At 38.3% G+C, this 22,759-nt stretch overlaps 5 protein-coding genes across 8 annotated transcripts; 3 read left to right on the top strand and 2 right to left on the bottom strand.

Moving 5' to 3' along the window:
• The first annotated feature begins 1,220 nt into the window (after positions 1-1,220).
• Positions 1,221-5,141, top strand: LOC111440880. The gene is made up of 10 exons (XM_023077707.1): positions 1,221-1,629; positions 1,812-2,087; positions 2,300-2,534; positions 2,716-2,885; positions 2,975-3,117; positions 3,272-3,449; positions 3,560-4,139; positions 4,261-4,373; positions 4,504-4,747; positions 4,858-5,141. The coding sequence occupies exons 2-10, from the start codon at positions 1,897-1,899 to the stop codon at positions 5,086-5,088; spliced, it is 2,085 nt and encodes a 694-aa protein (XP_022933475.1). The 5' UTR covers positions 1,221-1,629; positions 1,812-1,896; the 3' UTR covers positions 5,089-5,141.
• LOC111440881 (VQ motif-containing protein 20-like) lies at positions 5,114-6,590 on the bottom strand. Its single transcript, XM_023077708.1, has 2 exons — positions 5,463-6,590; positions 5,114-5,378 (listed from the first exon to the last, which is right to left on the bottom strand). The coding sequence occupies exon 1, from the start codon at positions 6,467-6,469 to the stop codon at positions 5,744-5,746; it is 726 nt and encodes a 241-aa protein (XP_022933476.1). The 5' UTR covers positions 6,470-6,590; the 3' UTR covers positions 5,114-5,378; positions 5,463-5,743.
• Positions 6,591-8,263: 1,673 nt separating this feature from the next.
• Positions 8,264-13,594, top strand: LOC111436351 (synaptotagmin-5-like). 4 transcript variants are annotated; one of them, XM_023074109.1, is made up of 14 exons: positions 8,264-8,643; positions 9,495-9,569; positions 9,675-9,782; positions 9,867-9,899; positions 9,982-10,071; positions 10,368-10,502; positions 10,610-10,753; positions 10,842-11,264; positions 11,336-11,470; positions 11,567-11,782; positions 11,861-12,145; positions 12,224-12,361; positions 12,906-13,214; positions 13,312-13,594. In XM_023074109.1, the coding sequence occupies exons 1-14, from the start codon at positions 8,479-8,481 to the stop codon at positions 13,522-13,524; spliced, it is 2,469 nt and encodes an 822-aa protein (XP_022929877.1). In that variant the 5' UTR covers positions 8,264-8,478; the 3' UTR covers positions 13,525-13,594. The 4 variants fall into 4 exon arrangements, with proteins under 4 accessions (XP_022929877.1, XP_022929883.1, XP_022929891.1 ...); XM_023074115.1 differs by having other exon boundaries at positions 8,266-8,643; positions 10,368-10,493; XM_023074123.1 differs by having other exon boundaries at positions 8,266-8,643; positions 11,873-12,145.
• A 256-nt stretch (positions 13,595-13,850) lies between these two features.
• On the top strand, positions 13,851-18,427 carry LOC111436342 (CRM-domain containing factor CFM3, chloroplastic/mitochondrial-like). The gene is made up of 10 exons (XM_023074097.1): positions 13,851-14,863; positions 15,212-15,674; positions 15,764-15,894; positions 16,192-16,533; positions 16,626-16,782; positions 16,862-17,154; positions 17,246-17,305; positions 17,509-17,580; positions 17,662-17,859; positions 18,100-18,427. The coding sequence occupies exons 1-9, from the start codon at positions 14,012-14,014 to the stop codon at positions 17,794-17,796; spliced, it is 2,505 nt and encodes an 834-aa protein (XP_022929865.1). The 5' UTR covers positions 13,851-14,011; the 3' UTR covers positions 17,797-17,859; positions 18,100-18,427.
• Positions 18,428-19,894: 1,467 nt separating this feature from the next.
• On the bottom strand, positions 19,895-21,413 carry LOC111436384 (NAC domain-containing protein 92). The gene is made up of 3 exons (XM_023074161.1): positions 21,085-21,413; positions 20,652-20,917; positions 19,895-20,568 (listed from the first exon to the last, which is right to left on the bottom strand). Exons 1-3 carry the CDS (start codon positions 21,236-21,238, stop codon positions 20,056-20,058), a joined length of 933 nt encoding a protein of 310 aa, XP_022929929.1. The 5' UTR covers positions 21,239-21,413; the 3' UTR covers positions 19,895-20,055.
• Positions 21,414-22,759: the final 1,346 nt, after the last annotated feature.

The following is a 22,759-nucleotide window of genomic DNA, read 5'->3' as shown; positions in this document are numbered from 1 at the left end:
GGCCTTTTTTTTTTCCTCTAAAGATTTGAGGGTCACTTAGTGTGTTTGATTCATATGGAAGTTTAGTTGTATTGTATGCATATTCAACAACCCTTCATTCTTTCCATCTTCTTCTTTAATTTGTTCATCCTCTTCAGACAACTCCCTTTTCTCTTTTCTCTTTTCTCTTTTCTATTTTTATCTTTATTTGCTTTCACAACATCCACCCTCATGCTATAATGTTGGATTTTGTTCTCTATATTGCTCTCTTACGTCACTATCCTCCCTTACTTAATTTTGGGTCAAATCACCCAAAAAGTTTAAAACTATATAGTCCCGACCATTCAATGTACGAAGAGAAATTGTAAAAATATATCGCTTTTATATCAAATAGTTATTAAGAATAGAAATTCTTTAAGATCTAAATCTAGCGGATTTAAAGAGAATCTCATTGTAGCGAGAGATGACCCTTTTTCTTTTTTTGTCACAATGAGACGAAGTTGAGAGGGAGGAAGAGGGAGGGAATTTTTCAACGTGCCAACACGGATGGGGATGAAAAATGAGGGTATTGGCATAAAAAAGAGGGCCTAATGCGCCCGGAACTATGGCAACGAAACGTGTCCGCAGGCCAGTCGTCCAATTTATTTTTATCGTAGTATTGTTTGATTTTCATAATGTCCTGTACACATCTCTAGTTATGACAAAAAAAAAAAAAAAAAAAAAAAAAAACCACAGGATAATCTTGGCGATATTGGATCAAATTTATTCTTGGAAGATGAAATGTGGGTTTGAAACCCCAAATGGGCTATTTAGAGCGACAATGTGCCGGCCCAATAAAAATGGGCTTGTACAAAAGCAGCTCAATTAGGCCCATGTAACTATTGAGGCCCAACATATGAGCTTCACCGACCTAACTTTAGAGCTGGGCCTTATAGAATTGCAATCTTTTTATCCAGGCCCAGAAATAGATCCTATACTAACTATTTTGTAAAGCAATTAATAATTTTGTTGCATTATTATAAATAATTTAGATATGATATAAATATACAAAAATAAATCACTAATAAATGAGAAATCAAATTAGCATTAAGAACAATAAAAAGTCTACGTGATTAGATAGGCCCCAAATGATTTGCCGCATCGTGTCATCAACCAGCATTGAACTGATAATGCCATATGAGGATGACTCATCGACCCATCTGATTGAAATTTAATTCTTTTATTTTCTTCATCTTAATATCTATTGCAAGAATCAAGGCCCAAACCCATCGCAGAATATTTGACGTTCCTTGCAACTGGGGAGACTGATCGAACCGACTCTTCGCTGCTCTGCTGTCACCACGCGTCTTTCTTCAAAATCCCGCGAATCGGCGCTTTGGGTCTGTAGAGAAATGGCGCGCGGGGTTCGTGATGCGAGGTTTTGCACCGTCGGATAGCATAGGGATTACGAGAGGGCTCCGAAGTTATGACGATCCTTGTAGCTGCAATTTGTTCGGTACGGTTGTCAACTTTAGATAGAATGTGGGTTTTGGGTTTTTGATGGAGTTTATCGCGGTGGGTTATCGTCGAGCTGCTTAATTTCATACTCTGCTCCTTGGATTTGCTCTTTCGGTGCTTAAATCAATTGAAGGGTAGCGCTACAGTGTTCAGGTAAGGTTGCACAAACAGTAAAATTACTCTGTTTGATTATTACCTTTTTGCTACGAACAGAGCAGTTGTTTGTATTCTTAAATTGGATGCAATTGATTGGAATACAGCATGAAGTTACTAGTTCTGTGCGAGGGCAGGAGTGTTTTGTTTGTTTAAGTGACATTATCAATTGAATTCATCAGGTCTTGGCCGTCTATTAGATATCTGCTGGGGACGTTTTGGTATGGGGATCTTTCAGCTCGCTATATTGCAAGAAATTTGAATAAGATGGCTGTGGTCAGCAAAACCAGAAGTACGCTCGAGGGGCTTGTTAGAGATAGTTCATTGAAATGGTTGTTAGGAAATCGAAGCTTCTTTGATGAAGAACTTGAAGAAATTGAACGATCTCCTTCTGCTCAGAGGAATTGGATAAGTGAGCTCTCTCCATTTGCCAATGTGGTTGTTCGGAGATGTTCTAAGTAAGATTTTTCATAGCATGTTCTATTCTTTCAGCAGTCCTTGTAGGTTTCGAGGGAAAAATCATTTGTTCTTTACTTTTTTTCTGTATTTTAGTGGTACTTGATATCTCTTTACAACTGTTACTTGGACGTCATTTATATTAAACTAGTGAATTAGTGTTCATGGATTTAAATAAATCGAATTTCAATCCATTGCAATTTCAAATATGCAGAATCCTTGGTGTTTCTGCTAGCGAACTAAAAGAAAGTTTTAATGTGGAGGCAATTGATTCAATCAAGGGTTCTTCGAATTATGCTAGAAACTTTCTAGAGTATTGCAGTTTCAGGGCACTTGCGGTATCTACACATAATACAGGCTATTTGGCTGATAAAAAATTTCGACGCTTGACATTTGACATGATGATAGCTTGGGAAGCCCCAGCAAGTTCTAGCCAGCCTGAACTCAATGTAAGATTTTGCTTTTATTGGGTTTGGAAAATGAATATACTAGATCATTAAGATTCTTCTTTTGATCCCATTTAGTAGTTCACTCGGACTGTTCTTACACGATGCATGTGAAGATTCCATGCTGAATTTTTATTTGATATTAGTATTTTCAATATTCATCTACAACTGACCCTTGTTACAGAATGCTGAAGATGCATCAGTTGGGGTGGAGGCTTTCTCAAGAATTGCTCCAGCAGTTCCCATAATTTCAAATGTGATCATTAGCGAAAATATTTTCGAGGTGCTTACTACATCAGCTGGTGCTAGACTTCAGTTCTCGGTCTACGACAAGTACCTGAGCTCATTAGAAAAGTAGGCCCCTTCCAATTTTTTGTGTTTATGCATCGAAGTTGCTATTTTGTTAGTTCTTTAAGTCTAATATCACCTGGTCATCTTGATAGGGTTATTAGAAAAATGAAAAGCCTATCAGAGTCTAACCTTCTCCTGTCTGAAAGATCATTAAGAGAAGAAAGGATTTTAGAAGTGGATGGAACAGTCACCACACAACCAGTTCTTGAACATGTAGGAATTTCTACGTGGCCGGGTGAGTCATGGAATGATTTGATTAACTTCGTTCTTCGATATCGTCGGTGCAAATGAATGGATATGTTAGGAGCAGGCAGTATATATCAGATAATATTTTGAAGACCTTGCTGTTAAATTTCTGTTTTCACCTCTTTATTTTGTCATCTGCGCAGGTAGGTTGGTTCTGACAGATCATGCACTTTACTTCGAAGCTCTTCGTGTTGTGTCGTTTGACAAGGCAAAAAAATATGACTTATCTGATGATCTGAAACAGGTTGTCAAACCTGAATTGACTGGACCATGGGGTACTCGGCTCTTTGATAAGGCAGTTCTGTATAAATCCATTTCCTTGTAAGTTCCTTTCTTCTTGGCAAGCCTGGGCTTGATTGGGCTAATGGTGCAAACAACTTATTATTATTGATTTTCACCTCTTTTTTTGTTGGTAAATGTGACTTTTGTAGATCAGAACCAGTTGTGTTTGAGTTTCCCGAACTCAAAGGCCATACTCGTCGAGATTTTTGGCTGGCAATCATCCGTGAGGTCTTATATGTTCATAGATTTATCAATAAGTTCCAGATCAAGGGAATTCAAAGGAGTGAAGCTCTCACAAAAGCTGTACTTGGAATTCTACGTTTACAAGCCATTCAAGATATATGTTCTACACCGTCTCTTGGGTGCGAATCGCTTCTCATGTTTAATCTTTGCGATCAACTTCCAGGTGGGGACTTAATATTGGAAGCCCTTGCTAATATGTCAGACATGAAGGAGACTGACCGAACAAACAAATCTAGTCATGAAAAGGGAATGTACTCGATCTCATCATTCGATTTCGTTTCTCACTTGGGATTCGGAATGGGAACAGCTTTAACTGATTCCAACGAAAATGAGCTTGTTGTGGGTGAGATTGCTGTTGGAAAAATGACTCCATTGGAAAGGGCAGTCAAGGAATCAAAAAACTGTTATGAAAAGGTGGTGATGGCTCGAGAGACGGTCGATGGAGCAAAAGTAGATGGCATCGATACTAATTTAGCAGTGATGAAGGTATTGATCTTGCCTATTAGAAGATTATTACTTTTAATGCAACTCGATTTCGAATCTTGAATGTTCAGATCTTTCATATAATCTGTATCAGGATGTACTGTTTTAAATTATTGCATTGCAGGAATTAATGTTGCCGGTGAGTGAAGTTGGGAAGTGCCTTCTTTCTTTGGCACTATGGGAAGATCCTATGAACTCTTTGGCGTTCTGTGTGGTCTCCAGTTACATTATCTACAGGTAAATGTTCTGCATTATGGGAAGCTCCCATGAAATCTGTTTGAACTCCAGTTCGGTTATTCTGATTTAGAATTTGATTTACGATACAGCGATTAAGACGAACTTCTTTGTCATGTCATTCTTTTCACAGGGACTGGCTGTCGTACGCAGCTGCTCTGCTACTCGTGTTCTTGGCAGTTTTCATGATGCTAAGTCGACTTTTCAACCAAGGTAACCCAGTCAATGAAGTTAAGGTCATAGCACCTCCAGCAATGAATGCAATGGAGCAGCTTTTGGCGGTTCAGAATGCGATTTCGCAAGCTGAAGAGTTCATCCAAGACGGGAATATCGTTCTCCTCAAGCTGCGTGGCTTGCTGCTCGCCATTTTCCCAAAGGTTGGTTCAAAACCAGTTAGTTCATTATCTGCTGCTGATGGATTACTACACAAACCAATTCTTTGAATTCCTTGATTGAATCCATCGTATTTTGTTGAAATGATCATCAGGCCACAATGAAGTTCGCAAGTTCTCTTCTAGTGATAGCCGTAACTCTGGCCTTCCTTCCCACAAAATACATAGTTTTAATGGTGTTCTTGGAGGCCTTTACCAGATACTCACCCCCAAGAAAAGCAAGCACAGAGAGATTGACAAGAAGAGTTGGGGAATGGTGGTTCAGCATTCCAGCAGCTCCTGTTGCTCTTGTCAGGGAAAAGAAGGAAGACAAGAAGAGGAAATGAAATGAACCTTTTTTTTTTTCCTTTGTAAATTATATGTATATGTATTTTATGGATTTTTTTTTTCTTTAAAAAAAAAAAAAGACTTTAAAATAGCATAAATAATGGGAATAAAACTTGGAAAGAGACTTTTTAAAAAAGAACACAAAAGAGTTCTTCATTGATGAAGAAACAATTACATCAGATCAAAAACTTGAAAAGAAACGAAAAAAAGATAAAAACTGGAGAAATTATTCCAATGTCGCCTCTCCAGCATTCATGTATGATCTTCCATCCTTATTGCAGAACTGCATCTACCAAAGCATAATCCACTTCTAAATCCTTCGATAAATCATATCGAAGATGAACAGAGAGAGAGAGATTGTTGATCAACTTACCATAGAAAATGGAAGAAGAGGACTATTCTAACCGACATAGAAATAAAGCCACACCCAATTTGGCTTTGAACCCATCAAGGTTCGGTTGGTTGGGTTGGATTTTGGAAATACCGCTCCAATGTTGTTCTATGGAATTGAGGAAATAAATCGAAATTAGTTCCCTAATCTAGAGGATTATATTCGGGAATTAAGAGGAACGATAATCTTTTTTATTTGCATCAAAATCAAATGGAATCAAATAATCCCTCCCCAAACTCAACTATCAACACAAACAAAAAGCCCTAATATTCGCCATATTCGCAGAAATCGTTAATTCCGTTCAGTGTAGAATTAGTGGACGCAAGAGATTGGATGTTAGGAGCGCCAAAGAGCAAGGAATCGTCGTAGTTAAAAAACGGCTGATTAGAGCACAAAAACTCCGTCGAATTCGGCCTGTAAACCGGAATGTTCGTTAGGTAAGAATTAGCAAGTTGTGGAGGAGGTGGCGGTGGCTCGAAGATCGGCGGAGCAAAACACGAATTAACCTGACCTTCCACCACGCCGCCGCTGCAGCAATTCTCCTCTGTCACAACGGACGACGATTCATTATCATCACTCACAACGGCTTTAGATCCCTTATTATTCTCGTCGCCAGATTTCGTCGCCTTAGGAGAAGCTTCTTCATCGGATCGAGACATTCCAGTGAGCTTTTGCACCAACGCCATAAAATCTCGAGGATGCGTGTGGATAATTTTGGGAGAATGCGTGTATATAATCACCGGATGACGCTGCGGCGGCGGCTTGACAGAACCTGCGACAGCAACAGCGGCGGCGACGCCATTGACAAGCTGCGAAGAAGTGGAAGACGAAGACGAAGAAGGCGAAGTAGAATTAGACGACGAAGATTTCCTAATGAAATGAGAATCCTTGTTGATCTTCAATGGAGGCGGACACAAAACCTTGGCATTGTTGTTGGTATTGGCTGTGCTCTGATCCCTCTTCCCATTAAGAGGTTGCTGAGGGCTCATAATTTTAGACTTGGGGATTTCTCAAATCCTCACCTCAATTCGATTCTTTTCATTTCACTTCCCATTAACAGAAAATGCACCTGAACAACTCGTCAGATTTTGCTTATATACGCAACGGAAACTTATCCGCTGCATTCAGGACCATCATAAACAACAATCTCATTTTGCCACGTCAGACAGCGGTTACGTTTATCGAGATGATGTGGCTGTGTTCTGAACTGTAATCCCCCAATTTGTCAGGAGGAAGTGCCACGTGTTCCTCAAAACGAGGTAGTAGGTGGATTTTAGCGAGGTTAGTTGAATTTGCTGAAAATTAACATTTTTTTTTTAATAGTAAAATTTAATTATTTTTTAATCAAATTTAGCTCAAATTTTAATTGGGTGTTAAGTATGGGGCGTAAAGGTGGATTTTTAAGTTTGCCGTCAAATCACAAGGCTCAGCCAATAAAATGAGATGAAATAAAATAAAAAAGTACTATATTTTTTTTATTTAGAAATATATATTTTTAGCAATCTTTAATATATTCAAATATTAGGATCGGAGATATCTCTTCTTTTGAACCCTTACTCTATCTCTCTTGATTATCTTTATCTACCCTTTAATTATATCATATATATATATATATATATATATATATATAATTATCTAGATATATCGATGGATATCGATAAAATCGATAAATAGAGCAATTCCATTTAAATAATAAATAAATAGACTTACTCATCTTTCGACATGAAATATATCTATCATAATAGACTTTTGTATTATTTTATTTATTATCTTGTCTTATAATTTTTTTGAATAAAATTTCATAAAGATTTTCGTACAAATTACCCAAAAGTTCGTTATAATCCGATCCAACAACAGGTTCGTAGTAAAACTAGAGATCCTCTAGAGATGTAAAAAGATGCAAGACTCTATGCCGCTATTTGCTATAGTTGGATTATATATCCACATGTAATGTAAGAAGGGAACATGAAATTCATTTTATTCCCGCCAAATTTTGCGGAAGAAATAATTTGTTCTTTTATTTTGTTTAATAGGAGTTTCTTAATTACTAATGAGGAATATCGGTAAAAAAAAAAATTCTCCCATGATTCTTTCTACAATTTAATCTTATGTTAACAAAGAAAAATTCATTCTTCGAATTTTTACTTTGATCCTATAAAGTAAATAACTACTTGTTTGTCACAAAAAAAAAATTCATTTTTGAAGTTTTAAGTAAGGCTTTACTTGATTGAATTTTGATTCGAGGGAACGAAAGCGTGGAGCTGAAATAACTCACTCAAAAGGATTACGTGGTACGATTAGATCAAATAAGCCCTTATCGAATAAATATTCAGCCACCTGTGAACCCTCAGGGACTGTCGTATTCAATGTTTGTTCAATTACTCTTTTACCCGCAAATGCGATGTAGGCATCGGGTTCGGCAATAATGATATCCCCCAACATACCAAAACTAGCGGTCACATGGAATGATAAAAATTTGGACTTTTGCTTTACAAAAAGTTAAGAAATGATAGGGAGAGTGTAACAATCCTTTTCTTTAATCAATCGCATGCCATGCACGTCGTTCATACTATTCACTATTGTAGTTTAATGATTTAAAGAGAAAAATGATACCCATTTCATGTTTGGCTCAATGAATTTGATAGCAAATTCAATCAAAAAATAATTGAAACAGCTTCCCTACAGTGCCGGCGATGGCCGTCAGTTTATTGTATGAAGAAATGTATTCCCAAATCACTCTGTTCTATCTCTTTCATCTGTCAAATCGGAGATGTTCATTTCCATTATGTGTGGACTGTGTAATGTGACCCACTTCCCCTTTTCTCCTTTTAATGTTCTATCTTCTTTCTTTTACCTGAATATCTCACTATCTTACATTTATGCCCCTTTGCGTTCCTATTTCCTCTGTCTTTCCGAAATTATGGGTCGCAAATTTATGTTGTTCTGTGAAGAGAGTGATTTCGTTGGGTGTTGAGGCAGTGAAGTGAAGGGGAGGAAGATGAACCCTTTTAGGCTCAACGTTGAAGAGAGTGTTGAGCTTTTGCGGCATGCTGCTTTCGACAAGGCTGTTCTTTTCTGTTTGGTTCCTCTGTTTTTTGCAGGTTGGGTTTTTTCTTTCTCTAATTGGATTCCGCTAGCTATTGCGGTGTGGGCGACTTTACAGGTAATTCTTCCACTTCTTTACACATAATTATTGCGACCCAAGAACGTTTTTCTTTTGATCATCATGATTTAATGCGATTTCTTGTGAGTAACGAACTGAATGGTCGCCTCTCTTCAGGTTTTGCATAGTGGAATTGTTATGACTTGCGAATTCCAATTGTGTAATTTGTATAACTTAGTTTAGCAAAACGAAAAGGACTAGAATCCAGCTATTTCTTCTTTACCTTCATAGCTTGAATTCTGTACTTGTATTTGTTCTCTCTAAGCTAAACGCGTCTACTAGAGAAGTGACCACACTTTAAGAAATGTTTCGTTCCCTCTTTAACCAACCAAGGTGGGATCTTACAATCTACCAAGGTTTTAAAACGCCTCTACTATGGAGAGGTTTCCACACCGTTATAAGACATGTTTCGTTTCCTCTTCCTCTTCAATCGATGTGAGATTTCATAATCCACCCACCTTGAAAGTCAGCGTCCTCACTAGCACATTTCTCAATGTCTGATACCATTTGTAATCAATGTCTGATACCATTTGTAATGGTCCATGCCCACCACCGCTACAAAGAATGTTTTGTTCCTCTAGGATCTCACATGTACATTGTTTCTTCCTATTTTATCAGCGGGAGATAACAAAAGAGGATAAGAGGTGTTCTTGTTTCATATTCAATATTTTTTCATTCCAACTTCAGTTGTTATTGGATTGCTTTCCCGAACTATTAATTTGCAGCAAAGCAATTGGTTTATAATTTTAAGTTTCTTCTCCCTTCTTTCATCTGCTGTATGTTCATTGGGTGTAGCCAATTGGGATTCTACAACGCGACAACATATGAAATCTTGACCTTTTTTTTTGCAGTATGGGAGTTTCCAACGTCAGCTACTAGTAGAAGAATTGAACAAAAAATGGAAGCAAATTGTATTGGACACCTCGGTAATGTTCTTCGATTCAATAGGAGCACCTTCATAACATCCAAAAAATAGAAAAGATTTTGAAACCCCTGATGGATTTCACTGTTTGAACTGTAATCTCTTACAGCCCACTACACCACTGGAGCACTGTGAATGGTTGAATAAGCTGTTGACCCAAATTTGGCCTAACCACATCAACCAAAAACTTTCATTAAAGTTCTCTACTATTGTTGAGGTGAAGCTTTCATCGTTGCTTTCACATGGAAGTGTCTGCATAATCTCTCTACTGATATCAACTTTTGAAATTTTATTGCTGCAGAAACGATTAAAGCACCGGAGGTCAAGACTTATTGTAAGTTCTTATTATATTCTATAATGCTTTTTATTGAGTTGATTAGCTCATCAACGTCCATATTGAGGAATCATCCTTGCAGGAAAGAGTAGAACTCTTGGAGTTTTCTCTAGGTTCATGTCCCCCTGGCTTGGGTCTTCGTGGGACACAATGGTCAACATCTGGTAATCAGGTTTGCCTTCTTGTTTAACCTTCCATCTACAATACGATGAGATCCCACAGTGGAAACCTTGAGGGAAAGCCAGGACAATATCTGTTAGCGGTGGCCTTGGGCTGTTACAAATATATTATCGTTTTTGTTTGGACATTTGATGTTTGGCCACTTTCTTGTTCACACGTATAAATGGAAGCACATGTTGTCTTAACATTAGAGTTAGTTTTGTTGTCCTGCAAGTTTTCTGCTATCAGTTGACGACCAATTCCCGGATACCAAGATATTTATTGTTCTCTCTATGTATGCCATTGCAGAGAATCATGCGTTTGGGTTTTGATTGGGACACAAATGAAATGAGTATCATGTTACTTGCCAAATTGGGCATGCCATTTACTGGAACTTGCCGGATTGTTATCAACAGCATTCACTTAAAGGGTGATGTATGTGAAGTACTTTCCTCTAACCCTTCTTTCCTTAGCATAGAGACTATTTATGAGATTTTATCGAACCATAACGATAAAATTCAAACTTCAAATAGTCATCGTTCTTGACACAGCTTCTCTTGAGACCAATCTTGGATGGGAGAGCGATTCTGTATTCATTTGTTCATACTCCAGAAGTAAGAATAGGCGTTGCTTTTGGAAGTGGTGGAAGCCAGTCGTTGCCTGCAACAGAGCTACCTGGTGTATCTTCCTGGCTGGTAAAATATCTCATTCCCTTCAAGAAAGGAAAGAACTTTTCAAATGAACACAAATGCATTTATTTGGTCATACCACATTCTTTTGCAGGTTAAACTTCTAACGGACTTTTTAGTAAGAACAATGGTCGAACCTCGACACCGCTGTTTCCCCTTGCCAGCAGTCGACCTCGGCAAAAAGGCTGTGAGTGGTACAATATATGTGACAGTCATCTCAGCCACTAAGCTTTCCAGGAACAGCTTGAGAGGAAACTCTTCCAGAAAGTCACTGAGTACTTACATGGACAGTACACCAGAAGAAACCTTAACTGATAAGGAAGACTTGCAGACATTTGTGGAGGTAGAAATTGATGAGCTAAGTAGGAGAACTTCAGTAAGATCAGGCTCCAGCCCTGTATGGAATTCAACATTCAATATGATCTTACATGAAGATACAGGAACTCTTCGGTTCAATCTTTATGAGTCCAACCCAAACCATGTGAAGTATGACTATCTAGCCAGTTGTGAAGTAAAGGTGCTCTCTTGACTATCTATATTGAACTAACTTAGCTTCAGCTGATTCATTTTCTTTTACATTTTGAACAGATGAAGTACGCTGCTGATGATTCCACAACATTTTGGGCTATAGGATCTGACTCTGAAGTAATAGCAAAGCACTCTGAGTTTTGTGGAAAAGAGGTTGAAATGGTTGTCCCATTTGAAGGCATCGATTGTGGGGAGGTATGATATTCGATACTATCTTCCTATTTGCGTAATATCATAATCTCCGAGCTTAGCTCAATTGGTTAAAACATACACCCGTGACCTGTTTTGCAGTTAACTCTGAGGCTTATAGTTAAGGAGTGGCAATTTTGTGATGGTTCACATAGCTCGCATAATTTCCTTACATCTCAGCAATCGGTTAATGGGTCCTCGAACTTTCCTACAAGGACAGGAAGGAAGATTGGCGTTACCATTGTGGAAGGAAAAGATCTTAGTTGGAAGGATAAATCTGGGAAATGTGAGACATATGTAAAACTGGAATATGGGAAGGTGAATCTTTAATCTCTTCTTCTATTAAAGTTTAAGAACAGGAACAAAAACAAAGAACATGAGAAGTATACTCAGCAGACTTCCTTTCAGGCTCTCCGGAAAACAAGAACTGCTATGTCTTTGAATCCTAATTGGAATCAGAAGTTTGAGTTTGATGAGATTGGAGGTGGTGAATACCTGAAGATAAAATGCTTTGGTGTGGATATATTCGGAGATGAAAATATGGGTACTGCACGAGTAAATCTGGAAGGAGTTCATGAAGGAATAGCCAGGGATGTATGGATCCCCCTAGAAAAAGTAAATTCTGGAGAACTAAGGCTTCTGATAGAGGCAGTCAAGTTGGATGACTATGAAGGATCGAGGGTATGGTTCATAATGTTTTTCTGGCCTCATGTGGAAAATATGAACTGGGTTTGCATAACAATTGTTTTCCACTTTCAGGGTTCAAACACCATCTCCAATAATGGTTGGATTGAACTTGGTATCATAGAAGCTAAAGACTTGGTTGCTGCTGATATTGGAGGAACAAGCGATCCTTATGTGAGAGTGCAATATGGAATCTTGAAGAAACGAACTAAGGTTTGAGAAACTAAGTAACATTATTTACGTCTTTTATGTATTAGGAATCACGAACCTCCACAATTGTATGATATTGTCCACTTTGAGCATAAGCTCTTGCGGCTTTTTCGGAAGGTCTCGTATCAATGGAGATGTATTCCTTTCTTATAAGCTCATGATCAACCCCTTAATTAGTCAATGTGAGACTCCTCTCCCAACAATCTTCAACAACCCTCCCCTCGAACAAAGTACACCATAGAGCTTATCCTGAATTTTATGGAGCCCTCGAACAGCCTCCCCTTAATCAAGGCTCGACTCCTTTTCTCTGGACTTTTGACTACATCATTTGTTCTATTGACATGGCTAAGTTAAGGGCATGACTCTAATACCATGTTAGGAATCACGAACTTCCATAATGGTATGATATTGTCCACTTTGAGCATAAGCTCTCGTGCTTTCTTTTGGTTTTTTCAAAAGGCCTCATATCAATGGAGATATATTTCTTCCTTAATGTAGCCGGATCTCTTCTGTTGCTATCAGTTTTTGTTGATGGGATGTGTTGCAGGTTATTTTCAAAACTTTAAATCCTCATTGGAATCAGACCTTAGAGTTCCCTGATGATGGAAGTCCTTTGCTGTTGCATGTGAAAGACCACAACGCTTTACTACCCACATCGAGCATTGGCGACTGTGTTGTTGAGTATCAAAGATTGCCTCCAAACCAAATGGCTGACAAATGGATACCTCTTCAAGGGGTGAAAAGGGGGGAGATCCATATCCAAATCACAAGAAAAGTCCCTGATCTAGAGAAAGACAAAAGATGCAGTTTAGATTCTGAATCATCTTTTACCAAGGCACATCAAGTTTCAAGTCAGGTGATGAATCATCGTCCCTTCTTCCATCATCGCATAAAGACCGAACCCGGTTTAGATTTTAGTTATGAATGTGACTTTCATTTCCTATGTTCTTCAGATGAAACAAACAATCAGCAAGTTTCAGACTTTGATCGAGGATGTTAATCTCGACGAGCTTTCGGCGTGCATGAGCGAACTAGAAAGCCTGGAGGAAGTGCAAGAGGAATACATACAACAGCTCGAAACAGAACAAAGGCTTCTGATAAATAAGATGAAGGAGCTTGGCCAGGAAATTCTTAATTCTTATTCACTTAGTAGGAGATGTTCTTGAGTGTTCTTCAGATACGTACATACATAGCTCTGTAAGATTCATGAGATTTGAAGTTAATGCCTTTCCATCACACTAAGCTTATAATATAATGTACAGCAAAGAGCACAGGATTGATCACATATGTATCTTAATTAAAAAAATTAGTTCTTTTAAATAATTTGGCTTAAATAAAAACTCTAATATATATATAATTTTATATTATTTCCAAAAAAAAATGGGTGAAGAAAGAAAAAAAAAAGTTACCAAATATAATATTTGTTTATTAAAAATTTAAATGATATTTAAAAAAATCCATAAAAAGAAAAAAAAAAGAAAACCCGGCAAAACCTTTTACGGAGTAATCTTATCCATCTTCTTCTCTCGGTTGAAGCTCCTCTCCACTCTGCTACTGCAGCCCTTAAGTTTCTTCCTTTTTCTGCTTCCAATGCCGGGCGAAGGTAGAGTAACCGTGAATTTCAATCCAAATTGTTGATTAAAGCTTGCGGAAATGGCTTTCGCAACTGCCAAACTATCGGAATTGCCATTGAAGAACTCACTTCCACTGTCCTCTCACTCGCGTACGCTTCTCTCAAACCCGAATTTTTCTTTTCAGATTCCAAGAACATTTTCTTCTCTCAGAACTCCCACTGAGCATAGCGGCAAGAGAAACCCTAAAACCTCGCAGAAGTCTGGACCCTCTTCTTCTTCTTCTTCTTCTTGGGGTTCCAGGTGGCCTTCTGGGAGCTCTCGGAATGATCGGAAAGTTGAGAAGAAGGTAGCCGAAACGACACGAGATGATCGAACCGATCGAGCGAAGAATCAGACGGAGTACTTGGATAAGAACAAAGGGCAGAGTTCAATTGAGCGAATTGTTCTTCGCTTACGAAATTTAGGGATAGGATCAGATGATGAGGAGGAGAAGGAGGAGGATGAAGAGGATAATGAATTGGATTTTCTCCAGGCAATGCCGGTGACTGGGAAGGAAAAACTGGGGGATTTACTGCAACGTGAATGGATTCGACCGGATGGCACATTGGATTCGAATAAGGATGGGGAGGATGATATGGTTTTACCATGGGAGAGAGAGGACAGGGAGGAAGAGGTGGAGGGTGGAAGCGGGTTGAAAAGGAGAAAGATGAAGGCTCCGACGTTAGCTGAATTGACAATTGAAGATGAGGAGCTGAGGCGGCTGAGGAGAATGGGGATGTTTATTAAAGAGCGGATTAATATACCGAAAGCAGGGATTACACAGGCAGTGCTGGAGAAGATTCATTTGAAATGGAGGAAGGAGGAGTTGGTGAGGCTCAAGTTCCATGAGGAGCTTGCACATGATATGAAGACAGCCCACGAGATTGTAGAGGTTTGTTACTGAATTTGATCCTTTCTTTGCGGAATTCTCATGATATGTATTCTAGTCTACTTTGTGTAAATAAACACTCGAATGTAGGCTCACTAAACATACAAATTCACATAAACTTCAATTGTGAGAATCTTGGGCCACAGGGTTGGACATTTGGGATTGGATTGATGTGTGGAAACATGTTTTCTTGAACTGATATCTCGAGGTAGAATGAGAGATGGGTATTTTAATGTTTCTCTGGTTTTGCCTAATAAACAGAACTTCATATTGTAGCACCTTCTATCTTGTTCTTGGTTTTTGTTAATGAATGCATGGAGCATGTAACTAATTACATGGTGTGGTGACCAGCGACGAACTGGAGGATTGGTTCTTTGGAGGTCTGGAAGTGTTATGGTAGTTTACCGTGGTAGTAACTATGAAGGGCCATCTAAAACTAAGCCCCCTGCAAGGGAGGGGGATGTGGTATTTATCCCGGATGTTTCTTCTGCTGCCACTTCGACAACGAGTGGCAATGTTGCCGTTTCAGCTCCGGAGAAGGCTATGTTGCCTATTGGGGCTCCAAAGTCTAATGAGGCCATGTCAGAGGAAGAGGCTGAATACAACCAACTAATTGATGGTTTAGGTCCTCGTTTTGTTGAATGGTGGGGCACGGGAGTTCTTCCCATCGATGCCGATCAGCTTCCTCCTACTGTTCCTGGTTACAAAACACCTTTCAGGCTTCTCCCAACAGGAATGCGGTCTCGACTGACCAATGCAGAGATGACTCAAATGAGGAAACTTGCAAAATCCTTACCTTGTCATTTTGCCCTTGGTACTTTTTCACGTCCTCTAATTTTGTTGCACGACTCTGATACGAAAATAGTATTTGGTGAAGATTTTCGTCTAAATCCTTACATGCAGGGAGAAACAGGAACCATCAGGGCTTGGCAGTTGCTATACTTAAACTTTGGGAAAAGAGCCTAGTAGCTAAAATTGCTGTTAAAAGAGGTATACAGAATACCAACAATAAACTCATGGCTGAGGAGATAAAGGTGCCTTTCATGTTTCTTCTTTTTTCTCCTCCTTTTTATTTTTTCGTATGATGAATTCGATTCCTTTTTTAGCAGAAGTTGAAAACAAAAATCCCATGTTACTGAGAAACCCTTTGACCTTTGATGTACCTGGAGTCCTAGAATGGATCATATGTCGTCTCGATAAAATTATATGGCCAGCTTGTTGGTTTTCTCTATAATCATTTATATTTTACTTACTCGCATTACATATTTTAGATCCAGACGAGTTATTTGTGTATTAGTATCATTTCACTATAAGGTTTATCTACAATGCAGAACTTAACAGGAGGTGTGTTACTGTTGAGAAATAAATATTTTATCGTCATATACCGTGGGAAGGATTTTCTCCCAACAAGTGTAGCCACAGCTTTGGCAGAAAGGCAGGAATTAACGAAACACATTCAAGATGTGGAAGAGAAAACTCGAAGTAAAGTGGTTGAAGCAACTTCATCGAGCAATGATGGACAGGCACCTGCAGGTACTTTGGCTGAATTCTATGAGGCTCAGTCCCGATGGGGAAGGGAAATATCTGCAGAAGATCGTGAAAAAATGATTGAAGAAAGCTCGAGAGCAAAAACTGAAAGACTTATCAGACGAATTGAACATAAGCTTGGTGTTGTAAGTACTATCGATTTTATTTTGTCCCAGAACATAAGCTTGTTCTTCTCATAAAATAATCAACTTTGATCTTTTGACAACTTGATGGTTAGGCCCAAGCAAAGAAACTTAGAGCAGAAAAGTTGTTATCTAAAATTGAAGCGTCCATGATCCTCTCTAGCCCTGATGATGACCAAGAAACAATAACAGAAGAGGAACGGGTCATGTTTCGGAAGGTTGGGTTACGAATGACCGCTTATTTACCTATAGGTGAGCAAAATTAATTTGAAAATAGATACATATCAATGAAGAAATTCTAAATTCTTATAAAACAATCATGATTTTCCAGGCATTCGTGGTGTCTTTGATGGTGTTGTTGAAAACATGCATTTACATTGGAAGCATAGGGAACTCGTGAAGTTGATTAGCAAGCAAAAGACACTTGCTTTTGTGGAAGAAACGGCAAGGTTGTTAGCGTATGAGAGTGGCGGAATACTAGTTTCGATAGATAGAGTTCCAAAAGGATATGCCCTTATTTACTATCGAGGAAAGAATTATCGTCGACCCATTGCCTTGAGGCCAAGAAACTTGCTTACAAAGGCAAAAGCATTAAAGCGTTCAGTGGCCATGCAGCGCCATGAGGTTTCATTTTGTCTATTACTTTATCTTTTTGGTGTTAATCATCCATGAATCCCTGATATACACCTTGTATCATCCTTCTGAAATTGTGTAGGCTCTCAGTCAGCATATATCTGAACTCGAGAAGAACATAGACCAAATGAAGAAAGACATTGTAAGTTGGAAATCTTCTAACTCTGCAGAACATTGTCTTCCCTGCAAAGTTACATAGGACTATTATTTATACATGAGTGTGTAGCTCGCATGGCATGGGGTGGGCTGGCTTTAGCTCCTCAAACTGATCCCACCCAAATAAAATAGTACTGTCACGCGTCGCCTGATCTTTTGTTTGATATCATTGTTCATTGCCAATCGTAGGGTGTCACCGAAGATTCAGAGGACGAGAGGAACTGGTCGTCTCAGGATGGACCTGTCTCAGAGTCTTTCCAAGTGAGTTTCCGACTGCTATTTCCCTATATAAAAATTGAATAGAAGGAAGTGTGTGGTAAAAATACGCATTATGATCTGAAGGATGAGGAAGCATCTTTGTCCGCATTTTCGGATGATGAGAATGACGAAGATGAAAATGACGAAGATAGCGAGTACGAAGAGGATGAAGATTTTGATTTTTCCGACTCAGAAGACACTGATGATCCAGTGAACTAAGTAGGGAGAGCATTTCCAATTTGTGAACTGATGGAGTGTTCTTATTGCATTTGCATATTTCAGGTACTTCATTCTTCCCCTTAAAGCATGTTGTTTAATTGCCTACGATCATCACATTAGGTGCTGGATATCTGATTCTTGTAATGTGAGATTACTTTAAAACATTTCTCTGGCGATTGTTACCTTTTGTGGTACAGTTCAGTCTAGGATTTCCCTCCATGTTAAAGAGTTGAATTTAGTCACGTCCATAGTTCTTCGTTTCTCTAATACTTTTGAACCTCCTCGTTTCATTTCCTCAACCAGGTCGAATGATGTGGAACGTGTCAACCCTGGACTCGGTGTCACCTAAGCCAACCCAAAAATTTTCGTTGCCATTTTCCATTGAAAGCTGGTTGTAAAAGTGTTCCTGCTGGCTAACTTATAAGAAGCCCTCCATCATTTGCTTCAAGTTCTAGCCCATATGGGTCTGATCTTTCCTTTTATTTTCATGTAGATTCGATGCGTATAACTTCCCTCTTCTGCAGCTCTAATAGTATACTTTTTACTCAACAAAATGCAAGATCCATATATGAATTCAGCCAATGGCCCAATTTTTTCATCCTAATTCTTGACCAATATCTGGTTCATGCCACTTCCAAATGGTTTCTTGTGTATGTGCTACTCTAGTTTTGTTCAACAGGTTCATAAAGTAGGATCAAAGAGCCAATTTGGGTTCTTTGTTTGACTAGTTCTTAATAATTGAGAGCTAGAGAATTTTTTCTTCTTCTTTTTTTTTTTTTTAACGTTGAAAAGGTACATATTTCGAGACTTTCTCGGTAGAAGAACAATCATCTTTGTAATAGTATAATCATAGAGTGAAAGTTTGAAATGTTAGAAGAATAATCATCTTTAAGATGTCGGTATTTGAATGAGCTCGTAATAAGAGGAAATAGTTAAGTTTAGAATTCCGCCTAAAAAAGCTTTCAACAATGAAATACAATTGCACATGGTACCTATATGGCTATTTTTATTTTTTTAAAACGTTGATGGAAATATTCTATGAATGTATGGGCCACCATGCACGTGTGAATTGAGTTAAAGCAATGTGAAAGTCAAAAGTCAAACAATTAGGTTTTACTTTTGGAACTTCTTATTCATAGGGTTTAGAAAGTCAACTCTTTATGATCGATACATGATATGTAAAACTCTCGGTCAATTACTTTGAAAAATACACATCTCCCCCCCCCCCCCCCCCCCNCCCCCCCCCCAAAAAAAAAACCTTTGAAAAAAAACTCAAAGTATTGATATGGATAATCTTAATGTTTTAATTATGTAACGACCCAAGTTCAGGATTTAGAATTCGGATTCGACACTTGATAACCCCAGTATTTCCCTACAATGTGTCATATTACTTACTTTTTGAGAATTCGAAATTTGGATTTGACACCCGATAGCTCCAGCATTCTCTTGCGACCTACTCATATTACTTCTTCTTCGCTTTTAAGAGTGAAAACTATTCCCCACAAACCAACATGTGTCCTTCAGCATATTTTGTTCTCACTCACATGCATCTTAGGAAAACCAACACAAGTCCCATAGAATTGCTCCAAGTACGCTTAACTATAATGTTTCAACGGTTGAGCCCCTAAAAAGGAAGATGCACTTTATTGGTATAGGTAGTAAGTTTCCGTTCTTTTAAGCATTTCTAAGTCATTTTATCTTTAGAATAGCTCGCATTTGGATGCAGTCTTGGTTCATTCACATACCCCTCCTGACTCGAGTATCACAAACTATTCAACAAAATCATATATTTAAAATTTAATATATGCAAGAAATTTCATAACGTTTGAATGTTTGGTCACTCATTTTCAAATCATATACAAAACCAAGTTCATTGACACCCTATTAGATTTAGAATATGGGTCAAACTCTAAATTTAATAGTCCATAAAACTTTTATTTATTCATTCATTTTGTTATGATCTCTCTAGTTTTTGAATCAAATCTAATTAATATTTGTTTTTAATATCCACTAGATTAAGTTTTGGCAGATTAATAACCTAAAAGGATGGGTATACATCATGTCAAGATTGGATTAACAAACAAAAGGACTTGGGGTTTCTCCCCAAACCCTTAACACTGAAATGGATTTTGGTTCAACATCAACATGAACATACAACATTTTCAACTAAACCCTAAAACTTCACATTCAAATTACATATACCTAAAACTTCCCTTATTGATCTCACATATTACAAGAGCGTTAATTAGCGTGGCATTTTCACCAGAGGGAGTCCAAGTTCAATGGTTGCTCCTGTTGTTGTTGTTGCTGCTGCTGTTGTTGTTGCGGAGACTCGAAAACTTTGGAAGAAGAAGAAGAAGCTTGGAAGCTCAAAGGGTTAGCTCCAAATTGAGAATGGTTCATGGTTCTAAGTTGCAATGCCTTGAGAAGAAGGGAATTCATTGAAAGATTTGAAGTTAGAAGATTGGGATTAGATGGCCATGATGAAAGTGAAGGAAGAGTGGTAATTGAAGCTGTTTGATCATTCATTGGTGCACCCCAATTCATGTTCATGTTCATGTTCATGTTGTTGGTTTCATATGCTTGAGCTGAAACATTATTGGTGAAATTACAAGACGACCCATTGAAATTTGATAATTCAATATCTCCAAATTCATTCACAATTGAGTTTGTATCACATGGAGATGAAAGACAAGGCTGAGAGGACGATGATTGCTGTGGCTTTTTTGGTGGATTTTGCTTCTTAAACACCCTGCAAACTACCCATTCTTCCTGGGAAAAAGTACGAAGGTTCTCTATTTATAATCAAGATCAAATATGATATATATGATAAACTATAATGCAGTATTACGAACCTTTGAAGGTTTGAAAAAATGGTTATTTTCGAGGCGGTATTCGTGCATAACCCAGTTACTTTTCTCGCCTCTAGGGGCTCTTCCCTTGTAAAAGACAAGGGTTTTTTTCATTCCAACCAACGCACCACCTCCAAAGATTTCCTTGTCCTTTCCTGTTGTCTTCCAATAGCCAGCTTCCGTGGCTCGATTTGTTCGAAGCCCTGTTGGATACTTTCGATCTCTCAAGCTGAAAAAGTACCATTCTTTCTCTCCCATTGAAGCTTTGGCTGAATCATACAAAAACACGATAAAACACTCTCCGAATCGACACAATTCGGGTTCAGAAAAAATAACCCAGCTCAACCCAACTCTTGTAATTTGAGTTGGGTTGGTTTGGATTGTCGGGTTAAATGTAAACCCCTATCTAAAACACTAGAAATGTAATATAATATACCTGGGAGATCCCAAGGCTCGTTCTTGTTGAGATCAACGACCGCGATTACTTTAGAGGTAAAAGAAGAATCAGAAATCTTTTGAGTGAGGTAATAAGAAATGAGTTCTTCATCAGTAGGGTGGAATCTGAATCCAGGAGGGAGATTATCGTCCATTGAAGAACGCTATCGATTCTTTTCGTGTCGTCGGGGTTTTTAAGAAGAAGAAGAAGCTTTGAAACTCGAAGCGAGATGGGGTTATAAATGGATGAGATGATAATCTGAAGAGCCTTGAAGAAGAAGCTGGGAAGCTGCAGCCATTACCAAGACTGTACTTTTATCTTGTTTATTACAGCTAACACTTTGACAAAGATATGCATGGAAATATGAGGGTTTTTTTTTTTTTTTTTTTTTTTTTTTTGTACAGATAGCAAAATGACCAAAATGCCATTGATTTGCATGAACAAAATATAATGAGTAGCTGGTATTTGAGGTATAAAGAGTATAAAATCCAAATTCCAACCACCTTTACCCATTCTTACCCACCCAACACCCTAAAAGCTAAACCTCAAATACGCTAAATCGGAACCGACGTATCTAGATACTCTTTATGTAAAACGGTATTGTTAAACAAGAAGTAAGTATTTATTTAAAATGCAATCAGAGAGGTGTGAGAAGATTTGTTTATCTCGTACTCGTATTGATATTGAACTCATTATGATATCGTACTCGTATTGATATTGAACTCATTCTGATATCGTACTCGTATTGATACGGTAAAAATGAAAGATTTTGTTGTTTAATTAGCGGATATAAAAATAAGGTTATATTAAGGGAAGTAGTTAAAAGGGTGACCAAACCAGATGCAAATCTCTGGGTTTCTCTCTAATTTCATTCCTAACTACAAACTTTCAATGTATTACGTAATCAAAATCTCTTAGGCTTTCTAGAAACTCACCCACGTGTGTATTTATTCAAATTATCTCTCTTTTTCACTTAATTAAGTATTTAATTAAATCTTTAAACCATTTAGTCATAAAGTTGTATTAATAAACATTTTGTGTAAGGCTTTAGTCGCACACTCTTTTGGTACATTAATATATTATGTTACGTGAAATTGGGTTTTAAGGAGGAATTAAGATGCTAAGCATATGAATTAAGGGATTATAATTCATTAATCCTCAACTTAAACCCTTTTTATGTCAACTCAATATTCATGCACTAATGATTATGAATCACTTTAGTTGGCTCAAGTGAGTAGACACGTTTTAAAATTGTGAGGCTAACGGCGATATGTAACGGGTTAAAGTAGACAATATTTGTTAGCGGTGGGCTTGAATGATTATAAATGATATCAGAGCCAGACAATAGGCGGTGTGCGAGCGTCCCACATTGAGTGGTTTTAGAGCTAGACACTGGGTAGCGTGTCAGCGTCCCACATTGGGTGGTTTTAGAGCTAGACACCAGGTAGTGTGCCAGCATCCCACATTGGGTGGTTTTTGAGACAGACACCGGGCAGCGTGCTAGTGTCCCATGTGGGGTGGTTTCAGAGCCAGACACGGGCAGTGTGCCAGTGTCCCACATTGGGTGGTTTCAGAGCCAAATATCGGGCAGTGTGCTAGCATCCCACATAAGGTGATTTTAGAGCCAGATACCGGGCAGTGTATCAGCGTCCCACATGGGGTGGTTTTAGAGCCA

The sequence above is a fragment of the Cucurbita moschata genome, unplaced genomic scaffold, assembly GCF_002738365.1.
Source record: "Cucurbita moschata cultivar Rifu unplaced genomic scaffold, Cmos_1.0 Cmo_Scf00003, whole genome shotgun sequence".
Classification (NCBI taxonomy): domain Eukaryota; kingdom Viridiplantae; phylum Streptophyta; class Magnoliopsida; order Cucurbitales; family Cucurbitaceae; genus Cucurbita; species Cucurbita moschata.
This window is presented reverse-complemented; position numbering and strand designations above follow the sequence as displayed.

Excerpts from the sequence above, each read along its gene's own strand:
- LOC111440880 (XM_023077707.1), top strand. The coding sequence starts at position 1,897 with ATGGCTGTGGTCAGCAAAACCAGAAGTACGCTCGAGGGGCTTGTTAGA. Across the intron at positions 3,118-3,271 it reads AGGAATTTCTACGTGGCCGG|GTAGGTTGGTTCTGACAGAT; the intron begins GTGAGTCATGGA and ends TCATCTGCGCAG. Across the intron at positions 4,748-4,857 it reads TGCTCGCCATTTTCCCAAAG|GCCACAATGAAGTTCGCAAG; the intron begins GTTGGTTCAAAA and ends AATGATCATCAG.
- LOC111440881 (XM_023077708.1), bottom strand. The coding sequence starts at position 6,469 with ATGAGCCCTCAGCAACCTCTTAATGGGAAGAGGGATCAGAGCACAGCC.
- LOC111436351 (XM_023074109.1), top strand. The coding sequence starts at position 8,479 with ATGAACCCTTTTAGGCTCAACGTTGAAGAGAGTGTTGAGCTTTTGCGG. Across the intron at positions 11,471-11,566 it reads AAGGCATCGATTGTGGGGAG|TTAACTCTGAGGCTTATAGT; the intron begins GTATGATATTCG and ends CCTGTTTTGCAG. Across the intron at positions 12,146-12,223 it reads ATGACTATGAAGGATCGAGG|GGTTCAAACACCATCTCCAA; the intron begins GTATGGTTCATA and ends TTCCACTTTCAG.
- LOC111436342 (XM_023074097.1), top strand. The coding sequence starts at position 14,012 with ATGGCTTTCGCAACTGCCAAACTATCGGAATTGCCATTGAAGAACTCA. Across the intron at positions 17,155-17,245 it reads TGGCCATGCAGCGCCATGAG|GCTCTCAGTCAGCATATATC; the intron begins GTTTCATTTTGT and ends GAAATTGTGTAG. Across the intron at positions 17,306-17,508 it reads ACCAAATGAAGAAAGACATT|GGTGTCACCGAAGATTCAGA; the intron begins GTAAGTTGGAAA and ends TGCCAATCGTAG.
- LOC111436384 (XM_023074161.1), bottom strand. The coding sequence starts at position 21,238 with ATGGACGATAATCTCCCTCCTGGATTCAGATTCCACCCTACTGATGAA. Across the intron at positions 20,918-21,084 it reads CGAGCCTTGGGATCTCCCAG|CCAAAGCTTCAATGGGAGAG; the intron begins GTATATTATATT and ends TGTATGATTCAG. Across the intron at positions 20,569-20,651 it reads ATTTTTTCAAACCTTCAAAG|GAAGAATGGGTAGTTTGCAG; the intron begins GTTCGTAATACT and ends ACTTTTTCCCAG.